General features: G+C 39.3%; 1 protein-coding gene and 1 long non-coding RNA gene across 2 annotated transcripts; one reads left to right on the top strand and one right to left on the bottom strand.

Annotated features, from left to right (window-relative positions):
* The first annotated feature begins 1976 nt into the window (after positions 1-1976).
* LOC139713306 (uncharacterized) lies at positions 1977-2585 on the top strand. The gene has a single exon (XM_071625051.1). It carries the CDS (start codon positions 1977-1979, stop codon positions 2583-2585), a length of 609 nt encoding a protein of 202 aa, XP_071481152.1.
* Positions 2586-10776: 8191 nt separating this feature from the next.
* Positions 10777-12580, bottom strand: LOC139713303 (uncharacterized). Its single transcript, XR_011709630.1, has 3 exons — positions 12481-12580; positions 11915-12063; positions 10777-10959 (listed from the first exon to the last, which is right to left on the bottom strand). It is a non-coding gene; the product is annotated as an uncharacterized lncRNA (long non-coding RNA).
* Between the last annotated feature and the right edge of the window lie 589 nt (positions 12581-13169).

Here is a 13169-nt window from a genome sequence, read left to right as displayed (position 1 = left end):
CTGGCTGCTGGATATTGGCAGGTTCCCCTCGACGATGATGCCAAACTCAAGTCTGCCTTTGTGGTGCCGGGTGGATTATTTCAATTTCAAGTAATGCCCTTCGGACTGTGTAATGCCCCCTCAACATTTGAGAGACTGATGGAAACTGTGTTTGCTGGACTGCAATGGAAAATCCTCTTAGTCTATCTCGATGATGTGATCGTCTTCGGATCCACAGTTGATGAAGTAGTGGAAAGACTTGAAGTCGTCTTCACAAGACTGCGTGACGCGAAACTGAAGCTCAAACCCAAGAAGTGTCATCTTTTCCAGACAGATGTGCTGTATCTGGGACATGTTGTGTCAGAAAAGGGAGTCAGTACCGATCCTGCCAAGATAGAAGCTGTTGTTGCCTGGCCGACACCGACTAACCCCACTGATGTTCGGAGTTTCCTCGGCTTAGCTTCATATTATCGCCGGTTCATCTACCAGTTTTCTGATATCGCCAAACCACTTACAGAACTGACACAGAAAGATCATCCATTTGCTTGGACAGAACAATGTGAGACTGCATTCAAGGTGTTAAAACACAAACTGACGACAGCACCAATCCTTGCTTATCCAAGAATGGGAGTTGGATTCATACTCGACACAGACGCCAGCAAGTTTGCAATTGGAGCAGTCTTGTCTCAGGATAATGATGGCCGAGAAGAAGTCATTGCATATGCTAGTCGAACATTGAGTCGTGCGGAACAGAACTATTGCGTCACACGAAGAGAGCTGTTGGCCATAGTTGCCTTCTTGAAACATTTCAGACCCTATTTGTATGGTCAAGATGTCATGGTACGCACAGACCATGGAGCGCTCCGATGGTTACTGAACTTTAAGAACCCAGAAGGACAGCTAGCTAGATGGTTAGAAGTTGTTAGCCAGTACAGACTCACCTTAGTGTATCGAGCAGGACGAGCTCATCAGAACGCTGATGGTTTGTCACGGCGCCCCTGCCAACAGTGCGGTCGACTGGAAGACCTGTGTAGTAATAAGCAGTAGAAAGTGTGGTTAGATTAATGTTGACATATTGATGTAAGTAATGCATGGTGTTATTCGTTTATAGGAGTACTGATGCTGATGTTTGATCTACATGAGTGACAAGTATGGATGTGGAGGCAGAATTGACTGTAGGAATTCAAGCAATTAGTTTGAATCCAGGGATTACAAATGCTGACATCAGGCAAGCACAGTTACGAGATCCTGATATCAAGTACATACTTCGATGGAAAGAGGAGAATGCAAACAGGCCTGAATGGAAGGAGGTGTCAAGTCTGTCTGCAGCTGTTAAAACATACTGGATTAACTGGAAACTACTGGAAGTGAAGGATGAAGTCCTAACAAGGAAGTGGGAATCTGACGACGGCAGAGAAACAAGTTGGAAAGTAGTCCTTCCTCGTTCGATGCGTGAGAGAGTCCTCACACAACTACACCACTCTACGACGGCGTGTCATCTTGGAATGAATAAACTTTTGCACAAAGTACAGCAGCGTTATTATTGGGTTGGATTGCCTGCTGATGTGAGGTCAACAGTTAGACAATGTGTGGTTTGTGCAAGACTGAAAAACCCCCCAAAGCGACAAAGAGCTCCTCTTCAGCAGTACCGAGTCGGTGCCCCGCTAGAGAGAGTGGCAATGGATGTATTGGGAACATTGCCGGAAACAGACCGTGGCAACAAATATGTGTTGGTGGTTGGTGACTATTTTACCAAATGGGTAGAAGCATATCCCCTCTCTGACCAAGAAGCTACTACTGTAGCCAGAGTCCTAGTTGAAGAGTTCATATGCAGATTTGGTGTACCTAAGGAGTTACATAGTGACCAGGGCCGTAACTTTGAATCAAATGTGATGGCTGAAGTGTGCAAATTGCTCAATATCAAGAAGACTAGAACTTGTCCTTTTCATCCCCGAGGTGATGGATTTGTAGAGCGATTTAACCGTACCTTGGTGAGTATGATTGCTTCCAGCCTGGACCCTGAACGAAACCAGCAAGACTGGGATGAAAGGATCCCTTATGCGATGTTAGCCTACCGGTCAGCAGTACAAGAGTCTACTGGGGAGACACCAGTGATGATGATGCTTGGTCGAGAGGTGACATTGCCAGTCGATCTGATGTTCTCCACCCCTGCATCTGAAACAGAAGAAAGAGAGAAATCAGATTATGCCCAAATCCTAAGACACACCCTACAGGAGGTGCATGAGGTAGCAAGGGAAAAGATGAAATCCTCAGCACAACGACAAGCCAAGCTGTATGACCGAAATACAAAACTGAGAAGTTATAGCAAGGGAGACTGGGTCTGGTTAAGTGGCATTCAAAGAAAGAGGGGAGTGTGCCCAAAACTCATGTACAAATGGTCAGGCCCGTACCTTGTAACTACTAAGCTATCTGACGTTATCTACAGGATCCAAGAGTCAAGTAGAAGTAAACCTAAAGTGGTACACTTAGACAGGTTGAAGGAGTATACAGGTCCCCCAATGAGAAATTGGCTACAACCAACAGTTAGGAGAAATCCACGACGAGTTAGAACCATGCCGAAACGGTATGACGGTATGTGCACTTAACTATCCTTTCTTCTATTCCCTTCTTTCCAATTGTCTATGCATACAGATGTTCTCATGCCGGATCTGCCACAAAAAGCAGGACACTTACGAAGATCTGAAGACGCATATGGCACGAGAACACCAGTCGACCTTGACTTTGTCGTGTCGAGCTTGCGACTATGAGACTGATCAACGGAGCCGCTTAAACCGGCATTATGCCCGACAGCATCCCCATCGCCGAAGTGAATCCGAATATGTGCGCTTCACGCCAGCATCGAGACGCTATGTGCTGAGGGAGGAGCAGAGAGCAAGACGCCTAAGAGCTCGGGAGATCTCGCAGCAGATTGGCAGGGATAGAAAGGAAAGGCAGGAGAAGGAGAAGCTGGAGAAAGACAAGCAGGAGAAAGAGAAGCTGGAGAAGGAGAGACAGGAGAAGGAGAAGCAGGAGAAGGAAAGACAGAAGGAGAAAGAGAAGCTGGAGAAAGACAAGCGAGAGAAGGAGAAGCTGGAGAAGGAGAGACGGGAAAAAGAGGACGAAGAGAAGCCAAGTGAGGAGGACGCCGTGAGCCTGGGAGAGCCGCAGACTGAGTTAGAGAGTGAATCTGATGACAGCGGAAGCGAAAGTGAAGGAAGTGCAAGCGAGGAAGGAAGCGCTAGCGAGACAGAAGAGAACGTGCACCCTTCCACGACACGGCGAATCGAAATTACAAGATCCGAGGAGCCACAGGAGATGAGTGTCACCTGTTTTCTTACACAACCAACTATCGGCACAACAAGGCTCACCTGTGTGACTGTTGAGACCGAAACATTTATCACCATTGGGGACAAGACCTTCCTCCAGGAGAGGAAAACCTCGAAGTTCTATCCGAACGCCGAGGTGGAGGAGTAGCACATGTATCTGTGAAGGAAACAGAACAAGGCAGCTGTGTAAATTTCATGTGTGTTATAATTATTTTGAGTAAGATGGACTGCCCTGGTAGTTTACAGAACTCTGTATAACATTTGTATTATATGTGTATTAAATATGTGTACAGAATATATGGTAAATACTAAGTGAATTTAATCAGCAGTCGCTGGGACAGCGACTTGGAGAGGGGAGGGCAGTGTGGTGAATACCCCCCCCCCAGTACATTTTTCCCAAAATCTTTTTCTAAGTGCAGACTTTAGATTTTATGCAGAATCACGATCGTGATAAACTACACATTCATTTTACACATTGTAGGCAGGAGGTACCGATAACACCATAGATTATAGTATGCGGGACTAAGTTGCGAATGTTTAGCGAACCCTAACTTGTCACATGAATTTAAGGTGCATACAATACCTGTTTCCGTAGCTGGTCAAGCTGTGAGGTATTCATACTTCTAAATTACCATAATTTATTGTTTCTGACGAGTATCCGGAATAATTAAGCTTGATTTATACTCCGAACCCCGACTGTCCCATTTGTAGTTCGCGGGTTCCCCTGTGTATTAGATGAGCAACCCGTTAGTTGTCTTGGTGATATTGAACGCAAACGTAGGGGGCGTAGTATAACAAAGAGCTTAATTACGGGACTTTTAGCCAATGAGCGGCCAGAATCGCCGTATATAAAGCCGGCGGGAAGCTTTTTAAAATTCGTCACTTTTCGGGAAATTCACTTCTGCGAGCACTCTTATCAGCATCACTTCTTTAGTCACACCAGTTCTCTCATCAATCGTCCTCAACCTCCATCACTGTAAGTCTCACTTGCTTTCTTTTATGCCTCATAGAGCTATGATATATGTCAGTGACTGATGTATCTGGTTTAATGATATTAAATGTTGTTGATAATTAAGAATGATTGTTGGCAATGATGGTATAGAAGGAGTTCAATAGTAAAGTGACCAAAGTGTAACAACTTAGACAGATAGAAGATATAGACCAAGATGGAGATACGGTATTCAGTTGTATGCTTTATTGTCTCATGATTCAATTCATTTACTGTTTATATTAGATGAGACCGAGGAGAGACAATAGAAGAGGGCAAAGAGAGGTGCAAATTTGGGATCCGGGAATCCCACGATAGGGGAACATGGATAGATTTAGAATATTCTTGGCTATTTGGACTCTCTCTATGACTACGGATTTTTAAAACAATATAATAATCTTTCAGAGCATAACATGGCTCATCTTCAGTAGATGTGAATTTTGATACTTTTGAATTGGAATGCAGAAAAGAAACATTTTTTTGTGGTTTTGGTAAATCATCCATTTATTATGTAATACCAACCAACAGAAACTTTGCCATACATTAAGAACTTAGTTCAAAGTGGTAAAGCGTACCTCAATAGGAAACAAGTGATGTACAATTGAATCGACTGTACTGGGTACGTTGGTATTCTTTGGCATGGTTACCATACAGTACATTGGTATAGACAGGTTATGAAGTATAAGTCCAGGTATTGTGGCAAGATTACTATGGAACGAATGTGTGTTATAGGAATCTATAGCAGAAGTCAGTATGTTACAACTAGGCATAAATAAGGATTGTATAAGGATGTGTATACATGCAAGTATAGCATGTATGGATGCATTACAATGCATCTTCCCTTGATATAAGTTAGCACGGTTCAGCAGTATTGATGCTTGTGCAAGTACAGGTACATGTATGTACCCCCCCCCCCTTTCAACTCTGACTCCTGAGTATTGTCAACCCATCTGGAGTGGAAATCCTGCACAAGGATAACAGTTTTCACGCTGAATAAGCACAGTCGGAAGATGGTACATGGCGTTAACAATACAGAGCCTGGTGTTTACTTGCCGAATAGGCATAACTTGTATTTTTCATCCACATGTGAATGTGATCTTAGTATCATTCCTGCATCTAGGCTGGAGTCTGGCAAGCAAGAGGATCTGAACCAACCTGGGTTCCAGTCACCATGTCAGTTGGAGAATTTGGACCTTTTGCCTGCCGTTGTTCCCCATCCCCCCCCCCCCCCCCCCCCCGATAGAATGAGTGATAGACTTCACTTGGCATTAAGGAGAGTGGTTCACTTTTGTAGTGATGGTTCACATTTTTATGTGAGGATTGTACTAGATGCCAATGTTGACTTGAAAATATAAATTCTCATAGTTACTTATAAATGTTCTTGATAGTTATGGAACAGGTTGGAAAACACAGACAGTTGTTTTTATGAGAAGAATCTACCTGTCATAGTTGCCGGGAGATAGAATCTTGAGGCCAGTAACTATAAGTGAACGTGTGTAAATTGCTATGTCTTCTAAGTGGCACTGTGTGGCACCAAACCAGTGACCATGTTAGGGAATAGTAATTGGGGCGGAAAAGGCCATGAAAGCCCGCCGTAGGGTGCAGAGGAATGGATTGGGAAGAAGAATGTTTTTATACTGAAGGATGGTTAATGTTTGATTGCTGGCATGAGGACATGGAGGACGTTTGGGGATCTGAGGTAGAGACACTGTCATATTAACTAGGTAGGAGGTTTGGAAGACCGAGAGAGTACATAAGGGGCCTGCTCGGAGCAAGGTTATGGTTGTGGACAAGAACGTAATGAAGAATGGAAAGAACGGTTGTTAAATGTCACAAATATAGAATCTAAGCATTGCTCTAAACGATAGGATAGCTACTGTTAAAATAAACTCTAACATTTATAATAGTAGGCAACAGAATTGTGTGTATGGGTTTACTACATACTTAGTTTTATGTGAAGATACTTAGTCCCACGGTAACCTTTCCAATTCTTAAACAAAATGTCTGCACTTAGCTTTTCTTTTCTCTTTTGTTACAGTCAATACAGAGCCATAGGAGTACCACCAGTAGTATATCTACATATTGTAGAACGGATGAAGTTAGAACTCTACGTTAAATGGACTGAGATACACATAGGGGGCTCTACAATTACAATGTACTAAGTGTAAAAGAGTTTGTTTGAATTGCATTGTACTATGGTTTCCGAAGACCAAATGCCTTGTAAATAGTTCTGTAATAACAAGTGATCAAGGTTATTACATCAGAACCTAACGTTGTAAATTACAATTTCTTACTGTCACTACTGTTCTTGTACATACCTGGTTGCCTGTGCGTCACGATTAGTGTCCAGTGAGTGTTGATGTGAAGTACCAGTATCCTGTAGTCGTATCGTAGTGTGAATTGTAGCCTGTATGTTCTCCTTAGGAACAAGTCAGTTGTAGTTTGAAGTTTAAGTACATGTAGGTAAAATTATCACAATAAGTCTGCTTGATGCGGACGCCTTTCTCCATCGAATTATAACCCCGCTCTGAAGCAATTGAATGTTACCATGCTACTCGCGAGACTAAGTGTGGTGTTTGTGACAGTGTTAGTGTAGTGGAGTGGCAATGTGAGGCTGCCTGTAGCGTGGAACTTTGACACTGGCTGCACGTGTGGTGTGAGACCACGAGGTGCTTAGATGTGGTTTGCATATTGCGCGCGTGTGCTGATTATGGACTGTTGGATGCGCAGTAGTGAATGTTAAGTGTATGTGCACACAACATGACAGTTAGACACACACGCTGTTTTCTAAGATCAAGTTACAACCAATCACATGCCTAGCGTCTGACATAACTATTCCTGCTCACAGCCGTACTAAGACAGCCTTTCACTCCACTGTTAGGGTCGCTTGACACCAAGTCAACTGACCACGGAGGTCATGACTCCTAAAACCATGTGGTGGCAGCAAACAGAATTTTAGACAAAGGACACTCTCGCGTTACAATATATATATTACAGTAGTAGGCCAGCCAAGACGATTTTTTTTACTTTGGACGGCAAAATTTGTTAATGCTAAGTTTTCCAGCTGAAAGTCTTGCAAAAATACTCAAGTTTAGCGTACGGCCGGATGTCAAGCGCGTTTTTGCCGAAAAATGTCTTTTTTAGCACAAAATTTGAAAGAATGTAAAAAATCACGATTTTTATTTTTTTACCGAAATAAGTAATGGTTGATAAGTACCTTTCAAACTAGAAATGTGTTATCTTCCATTTCAAGTTTAGAACCTGACTAATATGCATTTGAATGTAGAATTTTTACACGCACATATATGGCGCAATGAAACATAAAAACTTGATTTACTCAAAATTGTACTTTGTAAAATCTACCAATATTTCAAAGTTTTTTTAAACTACCTAAATCAATCTATTCAAAAGTTTTTATTATTCCGAAATATAATATATATTCTGATATCTTATGCAGCAAAGAAATTACAAGATAAGGCGAAAGATAACTCGTTTTATGTTATCCTAAATGGGACGATGTATTTTTACAGGACGCGCATTTTGAATGAAAAATCGAATGTATAGCGTAAGCCCATATATATTGTACATGGTATAGTGCGTGTAGGTATTTATCTTACATAATTGGCGAAGTCAATGGACAGGTTGGATAGCTGACTGCAAAACCCTTTGTGGCACCTTGATATGACTGAAATGTGCTTCTTCCCCACCCCCCCCCAAAAAAAAATAAAATCAGTAGTGTTGTTACCATGGCAACTGATCATCATTAGGTCACTCCCTGAAAATTTCAAATATTCATAATTGTAAAACGTACGAAAGTGTTGAAACATTTTGTGTGTGTGTGAAAAATGTGTCAATCTAACTAATCTATGTTTAACAATGAAACCTAAGAGTTATATAAAATTGTTTACTATGTTCGGAAATGGTTGTCATGGAAACCGTGATAACAAATCACATGTTACTGGGAAAAATTACGATACCAAATCTCCCATCCTGCATACTCACCCCTTCCCCCGAGAATGCTTTGGAATTCGTAATGCTATATAGTTTGCATTCTCAGGCCCTGAAACGGAGCCCTGCAAGGGATAGGCACGAAATCGCTTTTACTTTTGTAATGTTCTAAGGCGAGGTGTTTGCATTTTATTTTGATTTATTCTCCCGCAGAAGACTTATACTAAATGTTTCTTTTATGATGGTTGATTGTTGACATGAACGTTGTTTGGAACGCACACTTAGTCGGCGACATAAAAATGTTATTATGTATCCCGGATTTGTGTGAAAAAGTAAGGCAAACATCACCCTCAAAAGAGAAAATAAGAAGCGAAAAGGAAGTAGAAGTGAAATGCGTACAATGCAATAACAGCTTTATTTCCCCTTCCCATCATTAAGTCGGTTATATCATCGAGTCTATATTCCAGATTATATTAATCCTTGGCCAAGTTCTATGTCCTTGGAGCAGACATGTAACAACTTGTTTGTTTGCAATTCGATTTTTTTTCTATATTATCACAAATTTGTGAAAAAAAAAATCATTTCAGTTATCACCAACACTCTAAATTCCCAGTCAACCAACAAAACGTACTACACAATGTGCACACGCCCCCAACCACCGTCTCAAACAGCGTTCACGAATGAAATACAGTAAACAGTAAACGAGGCAATTTCTCTTTTTTAAAGCAATGATTTGCCATTAGCGTACATTTACTAGAATAGCAGCACTTGACATCTATGTTGCTGGTTACCAAAATGCTGATTAGAATACCATACACAGTAAGAACATGCTTGAATCCTGCAAAATATATATAATTATTTCTCTTCAACAGTATTTCGTTTTGAAAGGTAAAGAACCTCAGTCTCCATTTGTGGACATCTAAAAACAAACAAAAAAATCCATCTGAAAGCAATCTTCTTAAATGATTAAAAGCTTTAGAAAAGAATGAGTCCTCAGTGAAAATGTCTTTCATGAACAAATCTCTGTGATATACATCAAAAGAGTTTGAAAAACAATACAAATTGCGCTGACTACATTAACTGCATTGACAGCCTCAATTTTTTTTTAATGTGACATATACTATAATGTGTCCAGCATCACAAACGTTACACCAGTTAGAAAAACAAAATGTTCTCTTTAAGCAATATTTCAATATCTCTATCTTTTTAAAAATTTGTGGTTACATATCCTACCTAATTATGACTGTACGCTGTTGCATTGAACTTTCGTCAATGTACAACTAAATTAGAATGGTGACTGCCAAATTTTTAAAAATCTACTTTTAGTCTGATATTATTTTTGTGTTCTGCAGACCAGTGTGATAAGGTATCTGTACTGAATACTCGTCTCTCAATGAAGAAAAAAAAATCACCTCTCCAAAATGCATGGTACCGGTATTTCCCTCAATACTTTCCCTCATTCCAAGTACCAGAATACATTGCTGGGGCCCTGAATAGCTAACCTATATTACAGTATTACCAACATCATGACAATTATGGCACATGTGAAAGAAAACCTGGCAAAACATACATCTTGACCAGTACATTTTCTTTTCACTACTTCTTGTACTTGGCGTTTGGATTGAAACATTTTACTTATGTTCGTTCCTTTAAGCTACATACTATTCTTTTATATCTTAAACTAGAAAAGAAAAAACATGCTCTATGCTATTTCCCTTCAGATTCACCAACTGTTACTTTGTGAAATTTTCTCTTTTTAAGCACTTCAACGTGCAGTTTTTTTTTTCTGACTAACATGTCACATATTTTCCTCCATCTGATGAAGAAAGGCAAAGTTCACTTCCCTTTTGCTGCCCCCCCCATAAAAACAAAAACAAAAGACATTCCAATCTGACAGGATTAAAATGTTGGCGTTTGGGCTTCAAAGGAAATAACAGGATCAATTTCCATGAACTACTAGTATGCGGCTTGTAACTGTGAGTCTCAAAGGCATGGTATAGTTTTGGTTGAGATGGAGATTCAGACTTTAACTTTTTGCAAGCAAATAAAAACAACTTATGAAATATGAAAGAGCATCAAATTCTTAGAGTAATTTGAAGTTTGTTTGATTAAAGTTCTTGGTTTTGAAACGGCCGAGAATTTTTTTTAAAAAGTGACACAGAATGATAATAATTAGAAGTGGGTGCCACCTTTATTAGGACCTCTTTGTTTTTGTACATCTCAGCCTTTTCAAAACCAATTTTTAACAAATAAATTTGGAATTCCTCTTGGTATTGTTTACTCTTTAATATTTCGTAACAGGGTTCTCATTATTTTACAAAATCTCCATATCAGCCCCCATCTCAACCAAAAGTAGGCCATCCCTCATCCCTTTAATGCTGCCATCAGAATTGGAAGTAGATCTACATCAAATCATATTGTAAATGCTCTTTGCCAAGTAGTGTTGTGCACATTTTGATATCAGGTCTTGTTTTACTTCATCACTAAGGGAAAAAAAGAAAAAAAAAGATTAGAAAAGAAGCATTTAATCTGGATTAGTAGAAATGTCTAATATATACACATGTCTTTTATATATTCAACTTCTATAATAGTTCTGAAAGCACATTGTGATTATATTTGAGAAGTTTAGATGGATGCATTCCACATGTAAGTTCAGGTTCTGATGACATCCTTCATACGGAATCTGGATGCGGACCGGATAGCCTGGCAGGGTTGTTTCTGGAGAGAGACAGAGAGAGAGAGAGAGAGAGAGAGAGAGAAAGAATGGTGTATTTGTCTTTACTTGATGAGGAAAGTGACATGGGCATTTTAATCTTTGGTGAAGACACAGTGACATATAGGCTAATAAAGACATACGGTTACTTGATTTCCTCTATATGTAGTGTTTCCTTGAAACTGTAAAGTATATTATTTTATACAGTAGATCCTAATTGTAGCAATTTAACCGTGAGTACACGATGAAATATAAAATGTAGGAAACTTTCATGATCCAAATATCCAATTCTTTCCATTAAGCTTTTTATTCCATTCAGAAGAATTTCAAGGTAGTGCTTGCCTGATACTGCAACTGGATACATTCAACACTTTCGTGCATATAATGTCCCTGTGACCTTTCACATCAATACCCTCATAACTAATCAAAGTCAAATTGCTTAGAGGTTATGGTAACTTTGCCATCCGAAGGTAAATATAATGTCATGGTAGCAATGCTCTACAGTCAATAAAAATCAGGGTTTCCCTGTAATTTACAATCAGCAGCAAAATCACAACAATAACTAAAATGCTACTTGTACAAGGCTCAGCAGGTAATCATCTCTTCTGTATAAAACCAAAGTTGAAGATGATCTGCTGAGTAAATGTTAAGTTATTGCAAGATGAGAATAGGACAGATGTGCGTGTGAATGATGACTGCAACAACATAAAAACTCCTGCAACCATCTTTGACAGAGGCTAAAAAAAAAATAATAATCAGCGTTAATTCATGTAAATCTTCGTTGTTGGAGTGATTGACTACATGCATATGCAGTACTGCATTCATTTAGCAAAACATGCGTTAATTTTCTGCCCAATGAACGATCGACAGTCAAAAATTTGGTCAAGCTGTCAAAGGCTTGACAAAATATTCCAACATATTTGGGGTTTACATTTTACATGTACATGTATTATTGCTTACCTCCCACATTTCCTTTCGAAATAGAGTGCAGGATGCACAGATTAGAGGTTGGTAGTCAGGACATCTCTCTCTTTCTTTTTTCTCTCTCTCTCTCTTGTCCGTAGTTGGCTGTGGTTTGCAGGGTCCATTTTGTCCACTTTGTGCTAATTCTGGTCGAAAATACAATTAACAAAAACTTAAATAAGTTATCATTTTTATGAGTGAAACAGGATAATCATACTGCAACATAAACAAACACATTCATCATGAATTAGAATTAATCATCACGATCTCATGAATCCCTTAGTATGAGATTTTGGATCTTCAGGTCACTGTCAACATTAATTTGTCTTACATGTAATACATTAATCATGTCATTGTTATTATCATCTTTGATGCTCTAAAGCCATATCTTACTGAAAATGAATTATGTAGGATGGAAGTCATCTTGACACCTGTAATTCCTGTACACAAATATTTGATTGTATCATGCTCTCATTTGTATGTGGATTAGGATATGATTTCCTTGCATAAATCGATTTGTATTCATGAGATGATATTCCTAATTTCAAATCGATGACACTTACTTCTGAGCTGGAAAGGGCATTCACATCGCAGTCAAGACATCTTTCTATCTCCCCCTCACTCTAGTGGATGTGATCTCAAACTCAGCATGTCCATTTGTTGCTGACACCTTGATAAAAATAAAGAACAATACATCACAGCATATCACCCTTACGTCATACTTAACGCAACATAATAACAATGGAAAGTTAATTGATCTGTGACTACAGACGTATTTTCATTTGTGCACACATTAAACACTTGTGCCAATTGACATGGTTGAGAAATATTTCATTACATATAATATCTTACTTGATTACATTTATGTTTGATTTTTATATGATCTCATCTTCAGTAGATAGAATACCGTTCTTTCATATGATCCTCTACAATAGAACATGCAATGAATTTACAAGAAAACAATACACATCCGATCATAGATTTGCTCCCCTTATTATATAAATGGAGATACACGTGTATAAGATTATTCTCCTCTCTTTGTTTGCAAAGTATTTGTACACTGCATTGTAATGCAACTGTCAAAGCGAAAACATGCTTGTTACAATTTATTCAAATGGAATAGGAATATTTGATATTCAATGTATTTAGATTTGGCATTATTTTCAACTGGGCACTGAAGTGATACATTTGATAATCAAACACTTAGTAAGTTAGTATTTAAAAGATATTTCAAATTAGACCGCTATTTAAG

This window comes from Diadema antillarum, unplaced genomic scaffold, assembly GCF_040938485.1.
Source record: "Diadema antillarum isolate AM-2024a unplaced genomic scaffold, OU_Dant_1.0 seq00001946_RagTag, whole genome shotgun sequence".
NCBI classification, from domain to species: Eukaryota; Metazoa; Echinodermata; class Echinoidea; order Diadematoida; family Diadematidae; genus Diadema; species Diadema antillarum.
This window is presented reverse-complemented; position numbering and strand designations above follow the sequence as displayed.

Coding starts and splice junctions, on each gene's coding strand:
- LOC139713306 (XM_071625051.1), top strand. CDS start 1,977: ATGATTGCTTCCAGCCTGGACCCTGAACGAAACCAGCAAGACTGGGAT.